This window comes from Rhinichthys klamathensis, unplaced genomic scaffold (assembly GCF_029890125.1).
Source record: "Rhinichthys klamathensis goyatoka isolate OS25496 unplaced genomic scaffold, OSU_Roscu_1.1 h1tg000090l_1, whole genome shotgun sequence".
NCBI classification, from domain to species: domain Eukaryota; kingdom Metazoa; phylum Chordata; class Actinopteri; order Cypriniformes; family Leuciscidae; genus Rhinichthys; species Rhinichthys klamathensis.
In genome coordinates this window covers 2151557-2173664 of record NW_026606629.1, presented here as the reverse complement: position 1 = coordinate 2173664, position 22108 = coordinate 2151557, and the positions used below count along the sequence as shown (strand labels likewise).

Below are 22108 nucleotides of genomic sequence, written 5' to 3'. Positions count from 1 at the left end.
CTTTCAGTCCCAGAAAGGGAGGCCATGGAGAAATATATTTCTGATTCTCTGATGTGTGTATGTATATATATATATATATATATATATATATATATTGTCCTTGCATTCTTTCTTGTGTGACACACCTGAATGAAAGGCTCATTATGCGGGTCTTTGTCTTCTCAGGTGAGAACCACATAATTATACATGGGGGGGCTGGGCCGTTCACGCCCATTCGCATATTGCCTTTCCAAACTATTTTTTTTTCACAATTTAAAACAATCTATTGTTTTATGTGAATGATTAGGCAGGATGATTTTCAGATCATTTTGAAGCAAAAACTCTAGGCGACAACATCCATTAGTCAAAATTCTTGTGGACAGATATTTAGTATGTGTTTTGTGGCCTTATTTCAGAAACTTACATTTTTATTTTTTTCAATTACCATGCATAAACAATATTCTCTCAAAAATACAAACATGTACATACATGTTGCTCACATATTATGGTAGCCCTGTTTGTGCTAAATAGAGTGTAATTTCACCTGTGCCATTAATATGTTTATAAGCAACTGAAAAAAGCTCAAATGTCAGGGCATGTCAAAACATCTCAAGGACCCTAAAAACACCTTAGATCCCAGAGGGTTAACCGCACCAGTTTTTCGGTTAAGCAACGATTCTGGTGGCCATTAATGGCTCGCGACATTCGCAGTTTTGTCTTAGCTTGCTCGGTTGTGCCACTGGTAAGACTTCCAATCGACCCCCAGATGGGTTACTCCAACCGCCCCAGGGCAAGACGGTCATTTTGAAGAAGCACTGTTCTGTGAGATAGCAGCTCTGTCTCTGACTGTGCCAAAATCAGCCAATCGTCCAGATAGTTCATTATTCGCAGCCCCTGACTTCTCAGGGGGGGCGAGCGCCGCGTCCATGCACTTCGTAAATGTACGGGGTGCTAGAGACAGGCCGAACGGCAGGACGGTGTATTGATATACCTGACCGTCGAAGGTGAATCTCAAAAATTGCCTGTGACGGGGTATTATCTGAATCTGAAAATAGGCATCCTTCAGATCTAGAGAAATAAACCAGTCCCTCAGGCGAACGTGCGCGAGGATTTTCCTGGTCGTAAGCATTTTGAACGGTCTTTTCACAAGCACTTTGTTCAAATGTCTCAGATCTAGGATAGGTCTGAAGGCTCCGTCCTTCTTGGGTACGAGAAAATAACGGCTGTAAAAGCCTGACCCGCTCAGAGAAGGCGGCACCTTTTCTATAGCCCCTTTGCACAGCAGCTTTGCTATTTCTGCGTGAAGTAGGTGTGCTACTTCCGCATTCACTATCGTCGCGGTCCGGGCTCGAAAGCGCGGGGGACGGCAAATTAATTGAAGTGTATAGCCCTGCTTATTGTACTCAGAACCCATTCTGAAAATCCCTGGGATAGTTTCCCACGCAGCTATGCGAGCCGCTAGGGGGCGAATGGCCTCCGGGTTTAGATCGCCGCCATTTGCGGGCTTGTGAAACTGAGCCGGAGCCGAAAGCGCGGCGCGCGCGCTCTCGGTTCTCGGCAATGGCTGCTCGCTGAAAGCCGAGACCGTCTGATTTATGTGAGGTGTCCCAATCATAAGGGATGGGGAGCATTTTATTCTCACTTTTTGACGCGCGAGCAGCGCTTTGGGTGGAAAAGCTTTCTGTAAGCGTGAGCGCGTGTGCGCGGGCACGAGACTTACAAGTGTATTTGACGCCCCGATCATAACGGATGGGGAGCGTCTTATCAATGCCCTGCGTTTTGTGATACCATTTAAACGCGCGGGCGGCGCCCGGGGGGAGGTGTGTGTCAGTAAGCGTGAACGCTCTCCGGCGGGCACGAGACTTACATTCATAACCTGTTTTATTGACCGTGTAACGGGCAGATAGTGGGCACAGACCTGTGGACACATTCCTTATATTCAACACTCGAGCGGCTTTTCTGCGCTTTTTGAGAGTGTGCTCTGTGAGTGACACGAGATTTGATGTGCTTGTGTGTAGGGGTGAACACTGGGGCGTGGGCACTTTCACTACACTTAAAACACCAACGGCGTGAGCCGGACCAGACATTATACTCTTTGAGATTTTCTCTGGGTCGCCGTGAAAACGGCATATGTGTGCAGGCGAGAGGGCAAATGAACCGGCTCGTTGGCTGCTAAATGGACCACTGCAGTAGCCTGATTGAAGGGGACTGACAAGGAAATAAACTTGAATACGGCGGCTCGCTGAGGAGATAAATTTTATCTGCAGCGGGAGACGGAGTCAAACACGGGTCTCCGGGGCGAAAGCTTAAGGTTTAGCCACTGAGCCACAGGGGAAACAACATAAGCTTTAGTTGGCGTGAGCAGATAAGAGAGAGAGCGTCATCACAGTTTTCGTGCGTGTTATAACAGGCTCTCTACTGCAGTATAGACATTACCAGCCGCTCGAACTAGGAGGAGCTGGAAAATGTTTGAGAAAAAGAGGGGGTTTGTCAGGCCTCGGCGGGACAAAAAAAAACACACTCTCTCCTTCTTTCGCCGGCGACGCATGCGCTCGGGGGCGCGCGCTCGCTTTCTGTACGTAAGAAAGCTGGTCGCGAGCTCAGAGAGGAGAGCTGCATAATTTTTTTCTGCTGCGAGAGCCGGGAATCGAACACGGGTCTCTGGCGCGAAAGCTTAGGGTTTAGCCACTGAGCCACAGGGGAAACAACGTAAGCTTTAGTTGGCGCGAGCAGATAAGAGAGAGAGCGTCATCACAGTTTTCGTGTGCGTGTCGGCATTGTCTGCAGGCGTGCGTGTTATAACAGGCTCTCTACTGCAGTATAGACATTACCAGCCGCTCGAACTAGGAGGAGTTGGAAAATGTTTGAGAAAAAGAGGGGGTTTGTCAGGCCTCGGCGGGACAAAAAACCACACTCTCCCCTTCTTTCGCCGGTGACGCATGCGCTCGGGGGCGCGCGCTCGCTTTCTGTACGTAAGAAAGCTGGTCGTGAGCTCAGAGAGGAGAGCTGCATAAATTTTTTCTGCTGCGAGAGCCGGGATCGAACACGGGTCTCTGGCGCGAAAGCTTATAGTTTAGCCTCTGAGCCTTGTAATGTAAAGGAAGCTAGCCGCGGTTAGAACAGCAGTCCATAGCGTGTCCCTCGACCTCATCCTCAGACGCGACGGCAGTGAGGCTCGTGAGCGGCAGCTGCGCGTCGGTGAAGGGAGGCGGGGAAGGTGAAAAAGCGAGGCTCGAGGGAGGCTTTCCGGCAAGCTGCGTCGCTGTGGCTACAGCCTCCGGCTGCCTTTGGGAACGGCGCTTATCACTGCGCGGTCTCACAAAGGGCGGAGTGACTGCTTCTATGGGGGGCGCGGTAGCTTCCTTGTAACGTAAAGGAAGCTAGCCGCGGTTAGAACAGCAGTTCCTTGTGGCGTGTCCCTCAACCTCATCCTCAGACGCGACGGCAGTGAGGCTCGTGAGCGGCAGCTGCGCGTCGGTGAAGAGAGGCGGGGAAGGCGAGAGCGAGGCTCGAGGGAGATTCTCCGGCGAGCGCGTCGCAGTGGCCACAGGTTCCGGCTGTCTCCGGGGCCCTACACGAGCCGCAGGAAATGCGAGGCATCTTTAAAAAGACACTCGCGCTCTTTTAGGAGAAGCTAGAAGAGAATACAACAGAGTAAAAAGGATATGTCGCCGGATAGCGTAGCTCGCACGGATGGCTGAAGGTGGCGAAGACGGCCGGCTTCCTCAGCGCTGTCCTAAGCTGGCTGTTCGCTGTTCGACGGCGGCGGTGGCTTCTCTCTGATCCAGCGATGCGGAGAGCTCGCTGAAGAGTCGAAAAATCAGGGAAGTCAGCCTACAGCCCCTTCTTTTATACGCTAAGCCACGCCCATTCTGGCGGGCTGTGACGCTATGAAGGCGCGAGCGCCCTTCATTGGGCGTGACGTCACGCGGGGCTCACTGGTAGGCTGCAGCAGATGCCAGCAGGGCAGCCAATGAGCACGCGAGATGGCCTGCTCTAGGTCTGCTAGCTGCTGCACTGCGTTGACAATGAATACAAAATTAAGGATCATTTTTTGGCTTCAATATCTCGAGAAGATGAATCTTTCCCGTAGCGTAAGCTAAACTTACGCAATACGAGAGAACCTCTCGTAAGAGAACAGACTGTTTGAATCAGAGGATGAGAAAAAGGGCGGGAAAAGGTCATAAATCACAATAAAAAAAAAAATGTGTCCAAAAAAACTATAGTAATACTTTAATTGCACCTAAGGGAACATAATACAAAAAAAGAAAAAAAAAAACATGTCATGACCCCTTTAAAGTATTCTAAGTATACTTGAAGTTGGTCCAATTTAGTACACACAAGTACACTAAATATGTTATTTTATACTATATTTCAAGTTAAAATATATTAACTTGAAATACAGTATAAAATAACACACTACAATTAAATTTATAATTAAGTACTTCTCATGTGATTTACAGTATGTTCGTCAAAACACCAAATAATTGTACTTCTTTAAAGCACAAAAAAACATTATTAAAATAATGATTTAAAATATATTTAAAGTAAAAAAATGTAGTTAACATTTTTACAAAGTGCACTTTTCAAAAGTGTACCTAAGTGGTTTTATTTCTTTTATTTCATTGATCTTATATTGTCTTCAAGTGCAGTTTTTAAAAATATACAATTTGATGTACACTACAAGTGTACATTCAATATAATGAAGAGCTTTTCTGTTTCACAAGGGTTTACTTTAGTTAGTTTTACTTAAATTTCCAGTGGTAAGCTATTTTATTTACATTGTTGAAGATGTCACTAATATGGATTTGTCACATTTGGTTAGGACATGTTGTTTAACAATTTAATACCAAGAAGCCTCCAGACAGAGGATTGAATAACTGTTTTTCACTACCTTTGTGATATTTTATAAAAATGTAATGCATATTTTACTGCTTTGTGTGTGCTGCTCTTTCCCAGCTTTAGGGAAAGTTCACACGAGACACAAACTTCATACCAGCCTGGGGTCAAAAGGGTCGCTATTTGACACAGGACATGGGTGGTGCCACTACAACTCATTTGTGGGAACTACCCCTTCAATGTGGGCCAGTATACAGTCAACTACATACATTACTTACACAGACATGCACTGTAGATCTAAAGAATGTGCATTCATTTCAAAACCTAAACTTCCGTAAAAAAATTCAAAAGCTCTGCTATCTGCAATGCTACTTCCAGTGTCGCTTGGGCTGAGAGTTCTTAAGCACAGGTCTTCCCCTTGGAACAATTTTACATCCTGCCTTGATCCCTCTATCGAACACAATAGATTTTCCCCCAATTGTTTTGTTTTTTTGACGGAGCAGATTATTTTGGCAGGCGATGTAGCAGCGTTTTTCCTGCCCTTATCACCAGTAGACATCTTTTGTGCTGCGCTGGTCCACCTATTCAAACTGGTATAGAGTGCACACACTTACTTCACGTGCGCTCTTATCCTTGTGCACAACCTCAGGAACCACCCAGTGACCACATCCATGTCCTCTTCCCTTATATGGTAGAAGGACTTTCCACAGAGGACATTGATGAATAGCATGCAGTTCATAAATACAGTGTTTTTAATGCAGTTATTGCTGTTGCAAATGGGACAATTTTACGTACCAACTTTTTCACTTTCTTTGATTTTCTATCCAAACATAGGTCAAGCAACAAGAGGCAGTAATCAACAGCAAAGGATAAAGATAATATCGTAAAATAAATCCCACATATACATCAAACAATATGTGCTTCCTGACAATGCAAATGTCTCTCTTTCTCAAAATTTTACATCCCATCCCAAAATGCTAGTCTTCAAGCTAGTGTTGTAGTTCTCGAGAGTGGTCTTGGTGTCAAGACCATTTTTTGGAGGTCCTGGTCTTGTCTCAGTCTCGACTGCATTTGTACTTTCTGCATTTGTACTTTTTGTGCATTTGTAATTTATTCTTGTCTCGGGGGTAGAACCGGTACTGTGAACACAAAAACAGCTAGGCGGCACTGCCTGCCAAACACCAGGATACGCACAGTTTGATTTTAGACTGTTTATAGTCAGGCAAACAACACGTAGCAGCTTTACGTCATTGTTCGTTCGTCAGGTCTGTGGAAACATGCGGCCAGTTCGCAACAGGCTCCAGTTCACCTGGCCGAGAACAGGCTCTGGCTCCAGAACGCGAACTGTTCTGGTGGAAAAGAGCTATTTTACGGCAAGACCACAACTGCAGGGATATCACTGAATTGCCGGTGCATTGCCTGATTTATTTGTTAACACTATTACTGTGATTGGATTTAAATCTTCCTGCTTCAAATGCAATCAATAACGTATTTCTAATTTGATTTACTGTTGTGCCGGGTCAGAAATCAATGATTGGTTGGGTCAAAGAATGTCACCAAAATTAATACAAAAATGCCCACAAAATTCAAGATATGATTGCAAAAAAAGTACTTGCATCTTGATTTATATGATTATGATTATAACGTGATATAAATAAGCAAATTGGTAACAGCTCTTTATAGTGTCTCAGTGTTTCCCCTACCATTGTTTTGAGGGGGCGGCCCGCCCCCCCTAAATTGCTGACGAAATCCAGTCATAAAAAATAAATTTACTGTATAACGCGGAATTTCATGGAATTTGTCAATCTTTTGAGGAATAAATAGAAAGCAGTTCAGTATACACTTGAAATCAAATCGCGATGTAGACAAGTGTGTGTGGATATTAAACCACAAAGACAATTTAAATACGAATCCTGCTTGTTCTGTGTGAAGGAATGGTGCAGCCGACGCGCAGTTTCATTTACCACACACACACACTGAAGCACGTGTGACGCTTGCGCTGTTTTTTGGCCTATATGAAGACACAAATGCATAAACTTCCTCTCCAGGCTCTAGATCCACTCCGAAAGTCACTTCGTGATCATTTAACCGCTTCATTTGAGAAAAACTATCATCATGACATAAACACACAAGGTCTTCATGGCAACCCGTCAAAATAAAAGTTCGGTTTAACTTGACAGAAATATATTACCGTTGTACAGTAGAATTTAGATATGTCCCAATGTAATAATACTAACACTAATCCAAATAAATTATCATCAAAACTGAATTTTTTAAGGAATAATCCATGTTTTAATTTTAACAGTAAAGCTCATTGTGCAGCACGTTATTTGACAAAAAGTTTATTTAATTTCATATGATTAAAATTGATGATAAATGATAAAATTTGTGTTTTATGTCTTCATTTTATTGCCAGAAAAAACACAACACAGAATTAGTGTGAATTTTTTTTTCCATATTTAAAAAAAAAAATTGCATACGTTTAATGATTCATAATACACTATTTCAATTAATTAGACATGCTTTTTGATTGCTAAAAAATTTACACCACGTATCCGTAACACGCCCGCTCCGCAACACTAGCAGTCATCCCCCTCCCCCCCACCCCCCGAAAAAAAATCCTAGGGGAAACACTGGTGTCTAATTATAATTGTATTATTGATTAAATATAATACATTTCTCAGGCAGTAAATCATGTTTCTGGTCTTGGTCTTGGTCTTTGTCTTGACTCAGTCTAGCCCTGCCTTGGTCTTGTCTTGGTCTCAACACACACTGGTCTTAGTCTTGACTTGGTCTCAGTTTGGCTGGTATTGACTATAACACTATTTGAAGCATTTTCATCAGACCAAAGTTGTGAAATAAAGTGCTGAATCTCCATGACAACACTATATAGCCATAAAACATACTTAAATGCAGTAAAATAGTGGAAACTCCCTTTCAAAAGACAGGCCTGCATTGGTATGTCAATATATCATATATTAATGTTCAACCAGTTTCCATTTGTACCAGCACCTACAGTATTTACCAGCTGGCCTCCGTTACACATATCATTAATCCAGCTCTCAAAAAAAAAGGTCACTTTTGGATAAGAATTGTGCATTTGGTCTTGGATTGCAAAAAGGCTCAACATCAGAGACTCAATGTATATGGGTATGACCATGTTATATTTAGGTTCTCTAATCTCTAATGTTCTTCATCATGCACCAAACAGTCTTTACTGTCTAAGTGAGGTCACCTACACTGACCATACCCTGTAGGCCGGATCATTGCCTGTCTAAAATTAGCTTGGCCTGAAACCTGAAATCACTACACTCCTTGTACCAGTATAATGCAGAGCCTCAGCCTACTGCTGTCACAAGTTTTTGATCGGGGAGGCACAAAATCTGATAAAGCTTTAGACAAGGAGGTTTATTCTTCTTCTATTCAGGGAAATCAGTTTAACTGAAGAAGAAAAAACATACTTGATATTTATTCCTTTTTGCAGAGAGGGAGTTCTTGGCAGAAAGACACCACAGGATCCTGTGCAAATCTGACTGACCTCTCACAGACCAAAAGGGCCTTTGAATAATGCACAAAAAGTTAAAAATTTGTATGCCATATAAAAACTTAAATATATAAATGTTGACAAGTCAAATTCAATTAAATTCAAATTTATTTGTATAGCGTTTTTCACAATACATTTTGTTTCAAAGCAGCTTTGAAAATGAGCAAAAGCATCTGAAAGAAAGTATAAAAAATACTTTTATATACTTGTATACTTTCTTCCAAAGGTGTTGTTGCTTTCTAAATTCCCATGGCTGTGCACAAGTTTAAAATCTCATAGTTGTATTGTTCCAACCATGTAAAACTTTAGAAAAGAGTGAAAATAGATTTTTTTTCTGAAAGAAAACCTTCCACTGACTGCACATAAAGATCTCTTTTGGGGCAAATTGCCAAATCAGCACTTAGGCTACTGTTTAAAATGAACATTTGTATCAGCACACAACCTTGGAATGGACCAAATTGAAACTATTGAGAGCAAACTAAAGTAGAACATGAGAATGACTGAACGTAACATGAATAACATGTAACTGAAAAGTAGGAATTGACACGTTCCAGCCACGTCAGTGTAGATTTGAGATGCTATTATAAAACCGGCTTACACGGTATGCAATGTCTTCTTCAAAAAATAAGGTGCCAAGGTGCATATCGCAGCTAGATCTAGAGCTAAAAGAATGAGGTTACAGATGAAGGAGCTTTTACAGGCGCCTGGCAAACGATCAGCTCTTTTGAACTTGCTGTGTTTGCTGCTGGTGATGGGCGTGGCCAGAAACACATATCAGCATGAGGATCAGGAAAAGAAATATGATCTCATGTTGAAATCATCCTCAAACTGTAAGAGGAGTTCACACACTCATCATAACACATGCAGAGACTATTGTCCAATGGTAAAGCTACTACTATTCTGTCCAATGGTGATTATTAATCTGTGCAAAACATAACAATAATTATGATGATAACTTACTGAATAACCTAGGCATGATGACAGCAAAATAATACACCAATCATCTAAGTAGCCACTTAATTTAAATGACAATTTCATGCAGAATAACCCTTCATTGCAATAACGACACAAAGTTAAATGAAATAAACATTCGCTCTATCTATTTTCTAAATGCTTGTTATAGATTTTGCTGTGAACAGTTAATCTGTTAATCCATTTTAAAAACTTTTTTGACCTCGTAATGTTTAATCAAAATGTCATAACTCGATCTTCTGGTTAAAACAACAGACTTCTCTCTGGTGACGTATGCTGGACTTCCCCAATCATTTAGCCCAGATAAATCCACCCTTACAAGCTCAAGCTAATCTCATTTCTGAGTGCAATGCCCACATTTCAAAATCCAAGCAACAACCGATGCATGGAACCAAATCCTTACCTATTTTCTTTTTTTCTTTTTCAATAATCCATCACTCTTGGATGCATGACACAATATGGAAGAAAAGATCTGTCGCTACTTCCATTTCATTGCACTGGAACATTATGGAGATTCTAGAAAGTCCAGTTCACCCTAAGGCAGCATTGTTCATCTTAAATAGTTTTTCAAATTAACACCAGCAATAAGAGACAAAAATGTAAATAAGCAGATGTGTATTTTATACAGTATGATCACACCAACAATATCTCATGACCAATTCGTACAAATTTGTACGAGCGATTAAAAGTTGGCTGATTCGTACATCCTCTTTCATATGGAATCATACGAATTGGGCAACTCCTAAAATATGTACGATTTAGCAAACATCGTACAAATTCATACGAGTGAGGTCGTATGAATTCGTGCGATTTAGCCACCTCATAAAATTAGCACGAATTGCCGTGAGATCGGGTTGGATCACACACATTACCACAAAGTGTCAGTTTGTGAGTATTAAAACATAATCACTTACAGACTCTGAACACATTTTCCTCATTAACTTCAGGTCAGTGTCTAATCTCTCACTATGGGATAGTTATATTACCACTAACAACCACACCTAATTGATGTGGGACTGATGTGAAACGGTCACATTTCAGCCTTATAATGGATTGGCAAAATTAAAAGTGGCTTTTAAAAAACATGCTTTCAATTAAAGAAACATGCACACTGCAAAGAGCTGTAAACGGTCAAACATCTGCGAATTGCACATGAGGAAATTTAAATCCAAACAAGGACACTCCCACTCATCTGAGGGGTTTAGTTCAGCATGTTGCACCATACATGAGGCATAAACCCTACACCACAATCTGCACTTAATCTTGTCCACTCAATATAGTCAAATTAAAAGCACACTTACTGCGTTGACCTCTGTTGTAAGGACAAGGACTGCAAGGCACAACAGAAAACACCTGCAATATGAGAAAAACGTGAATTAATACACGTGAAAAGGGAAAACAGATGCTTCTAAAACACAAAACAAAACAACAGACTTTACCTTAATGTGTTCCAATGCTGTAGATGGTTCTCACCCTCCATGTGAGCCTGAAAACAGATTAAATCTCTTCTTCTGCTCAATGCCAGTGTCCTGTTACTGCATACTCAATGATCTGAAAGTTACAGATGGACTGAAGTTAGTTCTCACTGTTTTAAGCATATTGTGTGCATATATAAAACACATTAAATGTACTGTATCTTAGATCTCATGTTACTTGTTATCCAGCTTTAGCCGGTAGTTGTGTTTTGGGACATGGCAACTAGCTGGCCCAATCTGTCATTAGCTTATACAATCATGAACTAGCTAAAAACATGGCTCAAGGTGGTCATATATAATCGACCAACTAATAAGCATATTAGACGAGCTAGAAACCAAGAACATGTTCCAAAAACACAACTACCATTTTGTACTAAATGTGTCAAATAACTTCAAACACTTGGTTTTGTTATCATTTGATCGCTTTTAATGACAACAAAACACATTTAAGCTGAATAATTTTAAAAGTAAGCTATTTTTGTGCATTATTGAATGTGAAGTAACGGCAGAAGTTTACCTCAGATCTCGCACGCGCTCAATCCTGATGCGTTCGCGCTTTCGGAAAGTTAGTTATCTCACCTAAAATCCACCTTTCCAAAGCTGTTTTAAGACAATTGCTGTTCTTCAAGACTTAAACTTCTCCTTACAATGCTAACATGCGAGTGGTAGTTGTTCTAAACAGGGTTGTGTTGGTGCGTATTGATGGGTGGTCGTCCTGACAGGGGGTGTGGTGGGCTCTTCTACAAGACATTACTTTCAACAACAGCCACATAACGTTTCGGGCAAAGATGCAGACAAACGTATAGTTCAGGCTCGGGTAGAAGAGAGACAAGAATTGCTTGAAACGGAGAAGAATCCGTCATCTGCGTGTCCTTTTGGACATTAGTCATAGGTGTGAAGATGCGGCTTCCATGTGTCACTGTTTTTCTTCTCACGGTCTCTTTGAGCATAGACAAGAGCACAGCTAAGGTAAGTCCAACTAGAAAACAAACTTATGCTAACTTAAATGTTTGTTTATTTGTAATGTCGTCAGTTTGGCCATAAGGAGTGCCGTTATACGCTCGTGAGGCTGTCGCGCGCACAGAGAAGTGCGTGTAACTTGCGCGCGACTTGCTTGCGCTCAAGTTCCACTTTAGTTTTCAAATGCGAAAATATCCATTTGACAAAGTTAAAGGATGGGATACAACTTAACTGTATTTAACGACAAAATTGTGCAGAAATAGCACACTAAATGGAGATGACTTATTAGAAACAAGCAGAATGATTATAGCTATGGATGTTCTGCTGCTGTAAGTAACCAAAATAATAAATGCATGCCAGTCCAGTATTATCAAATGCATAATGTATATTCATATATTACGACAATTGTTTTAACAATAGTCCCCCACCCCCCTTAATTCAATTGCAAAGTAGCCTACTTTATTGGCATTACTGTTTAACACAAAATAATGCTAAAGCAAATAAAACCAATGACAGGGGAACAAAATACAATAAAATAGGGCTCCAATACTATAAAAAGTAAACCAAAAGAATACTCAGCAATATGCATTGTGCAATAGCATGGAATAAATATTCAATAAGACATTAATGTACAACATTCAAACTCCTGCATTTGATATGTTTCTGACAGTTATTTAATTGTTCTACTATAAAAAAATAAAATAAAAAAAAGTAAATATGAAATGAAATATGGTCTTCATTTCAAAGCCATGTTGAGTCTACCTTTTTCTTTGCCTATGGGAAACCACAGACAACCTTGGCTTCTCTTTCAATGTGTTGTACTCGTGTGTGCACACATCTACAGTTAACACAAACGTTTGTAAACTTATTCTTAACCATCTGGACTTTGTTTTCCATTTGTTAAAGGCATTTTGCAACTCATCTAAGAAATCATGACTTTTAATTGACTTCCACTACACTGTTTACCCAAGATAAAGTATGCAACTTATGCTTTCTCCTGCATGTTAGTTGCATAAGGATCTAGATGCAGTAATCTGAGAGATCTAGCTGGACATGTGTTTTTATTGGGGGTGTGGCTGGGGGCGGGGCTCCAGTGGGAAGTGCTTTCAGAGCAAGGATTTGGGAAATGACAGGTGTCTGGGTGATAAGACCAGGCAGGATGATTGATTGTGTCATGACAATGATGAGAAAAATTCACAAAACAGTTACATCTGGTGATTTTGTCATATTTCTGAATGCATATAAGGGCATATCTGCTGGATGAATAAACTGCCCCTTGATACTGCAGATATTTGTAGGAGTAACCTATGTCTGTATGAAGAATAACTCTATTGATTTCAAAACACAGCCAAACAATGCCCCAAAATAGCAGAACATGCCTTGCAACTCTATTCCAATGGAATTGGTTGATGGATTATCACTACAAGCATTAATTTGTTTAAACTGGTATGTCACATATTGAATAAGACGTATAATCAACATTTACCATATTTTCCACAACTCTGCAATACTGAATTACAATTGGTCAATTGATTTTTTTTTTTCATATTAAAACTTTATAATTGATAAACTTTATGATTGATCATTGTCCTTGGCAATAGATTTCTTACATCTGTGCTAGTTTCATATATTTTATTTTAGATTACTGTACAGTGTCTTCTGTATCTCAAACTGTAAAGCATGACACTAGCAACACATGCGGTGTACTCTGGATGTATTTTTTGTTTTAAATCATAAATGTGTATATTAACCATGTCTCTCCACTGTATGTTGGGGTCCTGATCACCCTGACGGGGTTAATGGCCGTCATACATTATCACCTAATTATGTGAGCTGTTCTGAACTGATTTTTTTGTTCTCTGGCATGCATTTACATTGAAAGTGTGTGAATCTGTAATCTCTCAGCACTTTTATAGTGGAGTTCCTATTATGTCTCCCACAGCTGCCTCTCTCTGTCACCTCAGCCTTGGATTGTAATTGATGCCATTTGTGAGTGGTATAAAAGTTAGGTTTGTGAACACTGTTTAAACAACTACAACAACAATAGCCCTGAGAACAATAATGTTTTGCTTTGCATTGTGTGTGACAAACACCAAAAGGTGTAACCATTTGTTGTTGACATATTTGTTTCTAGTCATTTTTTCTAGTTAAAGTAGTATTTATTTGGTGAGTGCAATCATACTTATCCAGTCATCACATACAACTGAAAAGTTATTAATGGGAACGCTATAAAGCGAAGGCATCCTGAGCTCAATCAATTTAATTAAATTTTTTAGGTGAAATGGGTGGAAAATAACTATTGTGTATTGCAAAATCCACCCTAAATCCTTGCAGCATTAGTGGTATGTGTGGTTCACCATACATTTTTGTTTCTCTTCTTGGGAGTCTAAATATTTGTTAAAAAAAAATACGTTCATGATGACTAAAGATGTGTGTTTAGAATGGTTTCCCTAGGCTTATTCTTACAAATACAAAGGGTGAAGAATATCCCTAACAAACAAATGTTTGTTTATGTTATCTATGTGTATCTGTCTGTTTCAGTGGCATAATTAGTCTACATTGGCAGTTTATTTATTCAGAAAATCTTCTCCCTGTTCTATTTGTACATTAATGGAAGGCTGGTGTTCCGGATGAGTTTCAGTTGAACACTATGTTTTTCCAAGCTTGTTTATCAATTGTGATTCTCATAAGGTCAGCATGGTCTCACGTGTATCCAGTTCATATCAGATTAGTGGTAACAGCCTCTAGCTCCCTTCTTGGAGTTAACTCACTTCATTAGGATGGCATTACAAATTAGATTCTCCACTTGACTGCAGTGAAGAAACAGCCTAAGTAAATGAAGGTGAATTCTGTAAACATAACTGATAGTAGTGCAATCTCTGAGCGAACTCAGTCATGGCAAAACAACAGGATGCACCCGACACACCCTGAAAGATGAATTAGAGGACCTATTTACACTTCATTTTATCAGCCTAGTCACCTAGTCTTGATCAAGTGAGACAGCTGTCCGATTGGGTATGAATTGCATTTACACCTGACCACGTAAATGCATTTCCCTAAAAATGATGTAATGTTCAGGAGTGATGGATTTCACTCAGGAAAAGTCATCAATATTTTTGGAAATTTTCACTGAAGAGAAAGATTGTAAATATTAAAGGGCCCCTTTATGCTCATTTACAAGTTTTATTTCTAGAATACATTATCTTGATTTAAAGATAGTGTGCATTGCTGCAGCACCTCTTTTTACCATCTGCCTGAAATGTTCTGTTTTAGTTCCTGTCTCTTTAAAGTACAGTCTGCTCTGATTGGTCAGATGGCGCAGTCTGTTGTGATTGGTCTACTACTTAGACAGAATGTTGAAATATATAACGACCATAGTCCTGTTTCAGCTCCCAAGGCTTCATGTGCAGCTGTAAACAATATTATATCTATGGTAACTATAGCGTCGGTTTTGGAAGTCAGTGCATTGTTTTTTGTTTGTTTGTTTGTTTTTGCCCGCAGCATCTTTTCAACATAGCAAAATCACTTACCCAACTGCTCAGTGATGGTGGGCCAAAGCAGCCAGTAGGCAGGCATTATGCAAATGTGTAACATGGTAATGTAGTTAAGTCACAGAAATAATGTCAAGACTATACAAACAAGGCATTTCAGGCAAGTGTTTCCTGTTGAAAAGATAAACTCCATTTGGTGTGGATTTCTTGCTTTAAAACTTTACAGATTGTATGCATTACTTGGAAGTGCTCACTTATTGAATGCATAAACCTGTGCTCATGGTCAATGAAGTATACTTTGAAAGTCTTGCATGCTCAACTGTACTCAGACAGAGCAGAACATGGAAAATGAAGTATACAGTATTTAGGCCTTGAAAGCCATACTATGTTGGTGTTTTTAAATACACATACTCTCTTTATGCGCTTTATGTAGTTATGTTCGTGTCCTGTAATCCGTCTTATCACACCCTCTGATAGTAAAAGAAATTCCTCAAGTGACTTATGTGCAGTGCAGTGCGTATCTCTCAGGCCTGCTCTGCCCCTTGAGACTAAAGTTTCATGTGGGTGGGTTGTCTGTCTAATTCTTGGAAACCGCACGTGGTGATGGGTGTGAGAAAGAGTGAGTGGGGAGACTAAGGATGGACAAGGTCCAATTGGAGGGAAAAACATGACGGACATCACTAGGCTTACACACTGTTCCGCCTACGCCTGATCGGACTGTTCCAGCATCTCCCGAGAGAGGGTGGATGGAATGCAAGTGCAGAGGAAGCAACAGTTGCAACTGTTTACCTTCTTGAATCACAGTTCCTTTCCCCTCGCCCTGGACATTTCTTTCTCATTTTCTGTGTTTTATTTGTTTTCACGTTTTCAGAAAACAACACATAGTCTCATAAAGCACTTACATGTGCTCTCTTTTTTAGCCAAGCAGCCCCAATAAATGCATTTTTTATTTGATATACACGTTAATTGTTGGCTGGACTGTGAACAAAATGTTTGTAGAATTGCACCTAAAGACAGGGTTCCCACATCATGATTGTTTTTAAATTGTGATTTACAAGCCTGGAAAAGTAATGTAAATTAAAATCGTAAAAATTGAGACTTTTTTATACAAACATTTCTAGATAGGGTCAGCTCCAGAAATTGTTTTTTGTGAAAAAAAAGAAGAAAAAAAAGCTAAAATCTAATAATAAATGTATTGATCCCTACACGACACGAGGGGGCAAACAATACATAATGTGGCCAATAATTAAGAATTCTTTCCCACAACTTTCCCACATTTTATTTCACTTGTTCTCTTGTTTTAGTTCAAAGTGACCACAACTTATTTATTCATTCCCTTGTTTAGGTAAATCATGTACACTGAACTAACTTGTTCCCTCATTTAGTTTAATCATGGCCACGATTTAAGAGAGAGTGGCCTCATGGGAGAGTAAAGTGTCTATCAAATGAGTTCTTCAGCGGAAGTAGTAGGTCATCCAGTTACTTTTTGCCTACTGTTTTCTGAATATTATGTATTCGGACATACTACTCTGTTGGCGAACGGTTTTTCGGATACTATATTGTAGGGAAGTATTCGATTCCGGACGCAGCGATGGTGTCTAGCACGTTTATGATTAGTTGTCATGGTTACTTATTGTTTTATTGATTTCACACAACTGTTCCTCTTTTTGAGCCTTTGTTAGTTGTGTATATCATACCCTCAGTTTTATTCACTCATTGTCTGGCTCTGGCGTTGGTTGTGCCTCGCCAACTGTTACATTGCTTTTCTCATCTCGTTGTTGGATTTCTCTCTTTTGTTTTGTTTAGATCCGCTTCACCTCGCTGGAAAGTTAGAACAACCCTTGTGGGAACAATTTCCATGATTTTTCCAAACTTTTCCAATCATGGTCCTTTAATTGTTCCATGAATGAAAAGCTCCTAAACTGTACTTAAAACCTCAAACTTCAGATAACCTAAAACCAGATTACAGGGAAACAATCTTATTTTATTATCTTAAACTCAATTAACTGGCAGTTTAGAAATGGCCCTGAAATCCCAAACACAATTCAGACTGACTGATACTTATATGCATCATCTTAAGCATTTTTCTCTTTGACTAAATGCCCCAAGCTAAACCGAAGAACCCTGGCCCTTACAGAGGGCCATTGCTTAAGTTCACAGGGCCTGGGACAGAATTACCCCTGATGGTCCCCCCTTTGCCTGAGACCTTTGTGATAGGGCATGCGGCAACCTTCATCTGGCGAAGGCATTGCGCTTCTAGTTCATGAACTATTGCTTTGTGACCACCCTGCTTTACTTGACTTTAATAGGCAACCACAGAGGTGGACAGGTGGAAGGAGTTTGTGATTATGATAATCATTGTTTTGGAATAGTTGAGTTGTAATGTGTTGTTTGAAAGATAAAACGCTTTATTACCGCTGAACATCATTTTATGACAGTGAAGTATAAAGTGAAATGTTATACTCGTGCAATCCGACCGCACACACACACAGCTTGTAAAAGCATTTTTAACAGGCTGTGTGTGTGTATATCTGGGTGGTCTGGGGAAACAGTTCTTATGCCCTTAACCTATTGATCTGCTGCCTACAGTGTAGCAAGTTTTGTCATTATATCAAGTCTAGATTATCTCAGTGGTTTATGTACTAATACTGCACAGAGAGAAAGGCATGTACAAATTTGTTATGGCTTAATGGAATAAGTGCTGTAGTTCGTCATTACTGATTAACTTTGTTGCTGGCCCATGATCAGAACAAGACAAGGGCAACAGTTTTCCTATAGCTTAAACAGTTAAGTTTGTCAGAAACACCAAGGTCATGGGTTCAATTCCCAAGAAATGTGAACTGGTCATAATCATGGCATTGCTTTTGCATTCATACACAATTAGTAACTACTCCCAAGATGTGTAAATACTACCAGGTGATTGGAACATACCTTTTTGGGGATATCTGAAACCTTTCATTGAATCTGTGCACTCACAGTATCTTTGTTCCCTTTTGCTGTAGTTAATCACTAGTCTATTTCACATTGTCCGAGGTATTGATTGTTTTATACTGGGATAAGGGCTGTTATCCCATGGCACACAGGGAGTCCCAGATCCCAGGCTTTCTCTGCAGGAATGTGGAACTGAGCCTGGGCAATACCCATAGCGGATCATTTGGTCTCGGTAACTGGGACTCAGCCAGCCCTACTGGCCCATAATGCATGAGACAGCCATCTGCCCTGTCAATCAATGTGGGATGGAAGATGACTCAGAGAAGATGCCTGTGTTAATATTACTATAAACAGGGGCATCTTGCATTGTTATTATTAGTATTTTTTAGAAGGGACACCAGGGGCCTCATGTACAAAGACTTGCGTTGAATTCATACTAAAACATTGCGTACGGACAAAGCTGTAAATGTGCGTACGCACAAAAAAAAGCAGATGTATGAATCTCTGCGTACGAAGGATCCCACGCATATTCTCTTTGTACATCCCAATTAACGTAAAATTGAGCGCACATGCACGAGCACAACGCCCCACCCAGTCTCCTCCCCCAATTAAATTAATTTAAATATGGTAATTAGTCCAATTTGGCAAAAGAAACCTGCAAGAACATGGCTAAAGCAAGCAAGAAACGAAATTTCACTGAAAATGTCTTCTATGTAAATATATAGTAAAGTGTAATTTATTCCTGTGATCAAAGCTGAATTTTCAGCATCATTTCTCCAGTCTTCAGTGTCACATGATCCTTCAGAAATCACTCTAATATGATGATTTGCTGCTCAAGAAACATTTTTGAGTATTATCAGTGTTGAAAACAGGTGTGCTTCTGCTTCATATTTTCGTGGAAACCGTGATATAGTATTGTCAGGATTCTTTAATGAATAAAAACTTAAATCAAACAGATATAGAAATCTTATAATCTTTTGTAACATTATAAATGCACTCTCACTTTTAAACAAATTCAATGTGTCCTTGCTGAATAAAAATTTTACTTTCTTTTTTTATCTTTACTGACCGAATTAATGAAGTTTATTTTTTATTCATAGTTATGCCATTGCTAGACGGGTTGTATCAATTTGGACATGCTTTATATAGCCTATGTTCTTACTTAATTGCATAATATAATATTTTAATAAAACTCGTGTGACAATAATATGTCAAATAATTTATCAATTACAAATTATAAGCAATATCTGACAGCTGGTGGTGCGATAGAACAATTCGTAGTGTAATGTTTTTCACTTCACTTTATTGCCTGAGTCGCCAACAGACAAAAATCACGACAAATGTACGTACGCCAGACATGAAGTTTACTTGGAGGAACGCACATTCTTAAGTTAATTTCACTGTTAGTACATCTGGCCGTGAACGTGAAAGCTGACGTACGCCGTGTTTTTGTGCGTACGCAGTGTTGATACATGAGGCCCCAGGAGCTGTGAGGATTCACTTGGTGCCCTATAGGCACAATAAGACATGACCAGACCCCACAAAAACTGCAAGGGAGGGTTGTTTTAAACAAACAGACAAACAAACAAATAAATTAATCATTTATATGTTGGTATAATCACATAATCCAAAATGTTGCACTACCAAAAACAGACTCCTGGGCAGAAAAAAAAAAAGACCAAGCCAAAATTTGTCTCAGGTCCAAACAGAAGTGCAGTTTTCTTCTGTCTGACCTGGTGGCCTCTCTCTTTGAAAGATTGGTCCTTCTGTTTCTCACCATGTCTCCTGATCATCCGAATTGGAAGGAGTTTGTGTTGTTCTCTGTATTTTGTTTATACAGCTGACTCAGTGGATCTCAATACATTCAGTAAAAGGTTTGGACTGGTCAGCACAATCTTTACTCCAGGTCATTAAGCATAGAAAAATGTAGGGGTCGACAGTTTGTTACATTTGTCATTAACATTTGACACAAGCCTTTACCGCATATTTCCAGACCGTCTAACACATTTACTGGCCATTTAAAACATTTTCTTCTTCACAAAGTCGCAATGCAGCTGTCTGGCCAGACCCTACCAGAAATCAGGTCAAATTTAAAGGGATTCTTTTCACGTAAATTTTAATGATTAGAATATAATTGTAATTATTTTTATTTATTTATTAAATTACAAAAATGCAAATATACTGTAAGCATTTTCCAAACCAGGCTCATTGGAAAAATACGCCTATGGTGACATCTCTGCAAAATTACATTACTTTGCTTCTTGCTCATTTCGTGACACTTTCGAACAGAAATGTCCAGTGAGTGGTGCGTTAAAAGTTTTATTATGTTGCTTTTGGTAATCCTGTAAAAGTGTTTTGAGGTCATCCCAAGGCGTCATATACTGACGCTTTTGCCAAAGTGTCTATATCCAACGCACATGGCACCCTTTAGCGTCAATATGAGACGCAGATATATGGCGCCTCCTAGTGGTCTAACCCTAACACTACCCCAGACCTAAACCTACCCATAACCGAAGCGTGTTAAGCCCACTGATCTATATAATGACTGGATAGCTCATGACGTTCTAAACTGCCACCAGGCAGTGAAGCCACCGGAAGTGTTCGATCGGCCATCTTACGATTCCCTACCAGCAGAGGGCTCCAACGGCCGTTATACAGAGATAGGTAGCTCCGACGGCACTTTTAAGATGACCCGCTGCGCATCAACAAGTGTAAAACGAAGATCACAATAGGATCTTGAAAAACTGCTCACAGGTTGTACTTTAAGCTCATATATAGTAATTTATATGCACAATTGTCGCTATTTCCGTGTTGTTTAAAAAAAAATTATAGCCTACTATGCATTCTTTCACAGACGTATTCAAGTTTAAACCCAATAAACGTATTATTCAATGCATTACTTCTTATAAATTTAATTAAATGCATATGTTTCATATTTTCATGTCAACCCGTGTTCAGTTTGACCACGAACCATGCGCTGTCACTTTAATTCAGCGCCTGCTGCAGCACAAACGATCTCTGCACGCACCGGACAGGACGGGCATCCGCGTGCAGTGAAAGCTCCAACCTGTTGACATGGGTATGGTAAAAAATATGCACTGCAAACGGAGTAGGCCTATGTGTAAACCCCTTATTTACACTGCACACATCTGCGGCGCATTATGGCTCCGACAATGTTTTATTCCTACCTTCACGCGGTGTCAACTCGCACCGGGAGCATTTCCACGTGATTTGCCGATTTGTGGGCGCGATCAGCTCCGGTAGCCGTGTCGCAGCTGTAAACGCGCCGCAGACGTGTGCAGTGTAAATAAGGGGTAAATAAGAGGTGAAACAGGTGTACATTAACCCATACAATTTGTATTATGCATTTCCTGGACATGTTCTTGCTAACTAATCAAATACTTGAACAGACTACTGATCTATCTGTAAAACACAATCAGAAAGAGCTACATTTTAAGTTCACAATTCACATATACTTAATTTTTAGTAAGCAGGAATAATTTCCGACTTTAAACAAAACCCATTTAAATGCTTAGGATGTTTGCGTTGTAAGACTGTTCAGGGAGACTTTAGATTTAAAGACGGTGTCTCGTTATGCAATGTTTTCTCAGTCAAATCATACAATTTCCTATTGATTCAATAGAACGCGTGAGCTCACTAGGGAATCACAATATGGCGGCGCGGTGGCTTCACTGTTTATGACGTCATGAGCTATCCAGTCATTCTATATAGATATTGACGCTAAAGGGTGCCATGTGCGTCGGATGTAGACGCTTTGGGAAAAGCGTCAGTATATGACGCCTTGGGATGAGAATGCGTTGAGTATTGTGTAAGGAACTGTGTGAAAATAGGTCTTTATTAATCTATGTTGTGTACCTGCTATAATCGTAATTTTGTGAGAAACGGAATAATAGCTG

At 40.1% G+C, this 22108-nt stretch overlaps 2 protein-coding genes across 2 annotated transcripts in view; one reads left to right on the top strand and one right to left on the bottom strand.

Moving 5' to 3' along the window:
- The window catches only part of col4a2 (collagen, type IV, alpha 2), a 191705-nt gene extending 180242 nt beyond the window's left edge, over positions 1-11463 (bottom strand). Inside the window, exons 1-3 of the mRNA XM_056251804.1 lie at positions 11327-11463; positions 10774-10885; positions 10636-10687 (exon numbers count right to left, since the gene is read on the bottom strand). Of these exons, the coding sequence (XP_056107779.1) occupies positions 10636-10687; positions 10774-10814 (93 nt within the window). The 5' untranslated portion in view covers positions 10815-10885; positions 11327-11463. The remainder of the gene's footprint in view (positions 1-10635; positions 10688-10773; positions 10886-11326) is intronic.
- Positions 11464-11579: 116 nt separating this feature from the next.
- The window catches only part of col4a1 (collagen, type IV, alpha 1), a 115782-nt gene continuing 105253 nt past the window's right edge, over positions 11580-22108 (top strand). Inside the window, exon 1 of the mRNA XM_056251805.1 lies at positions 11580-11778. Within this exon, the coding sequence (XP_056107780.1) occupies positions 11710-11778 (69 nt within the window). The 5' untranslated portion in view covers positions 11580-11709. The remainder of the gene's footprint in view (positions 11779-22108) is intronic.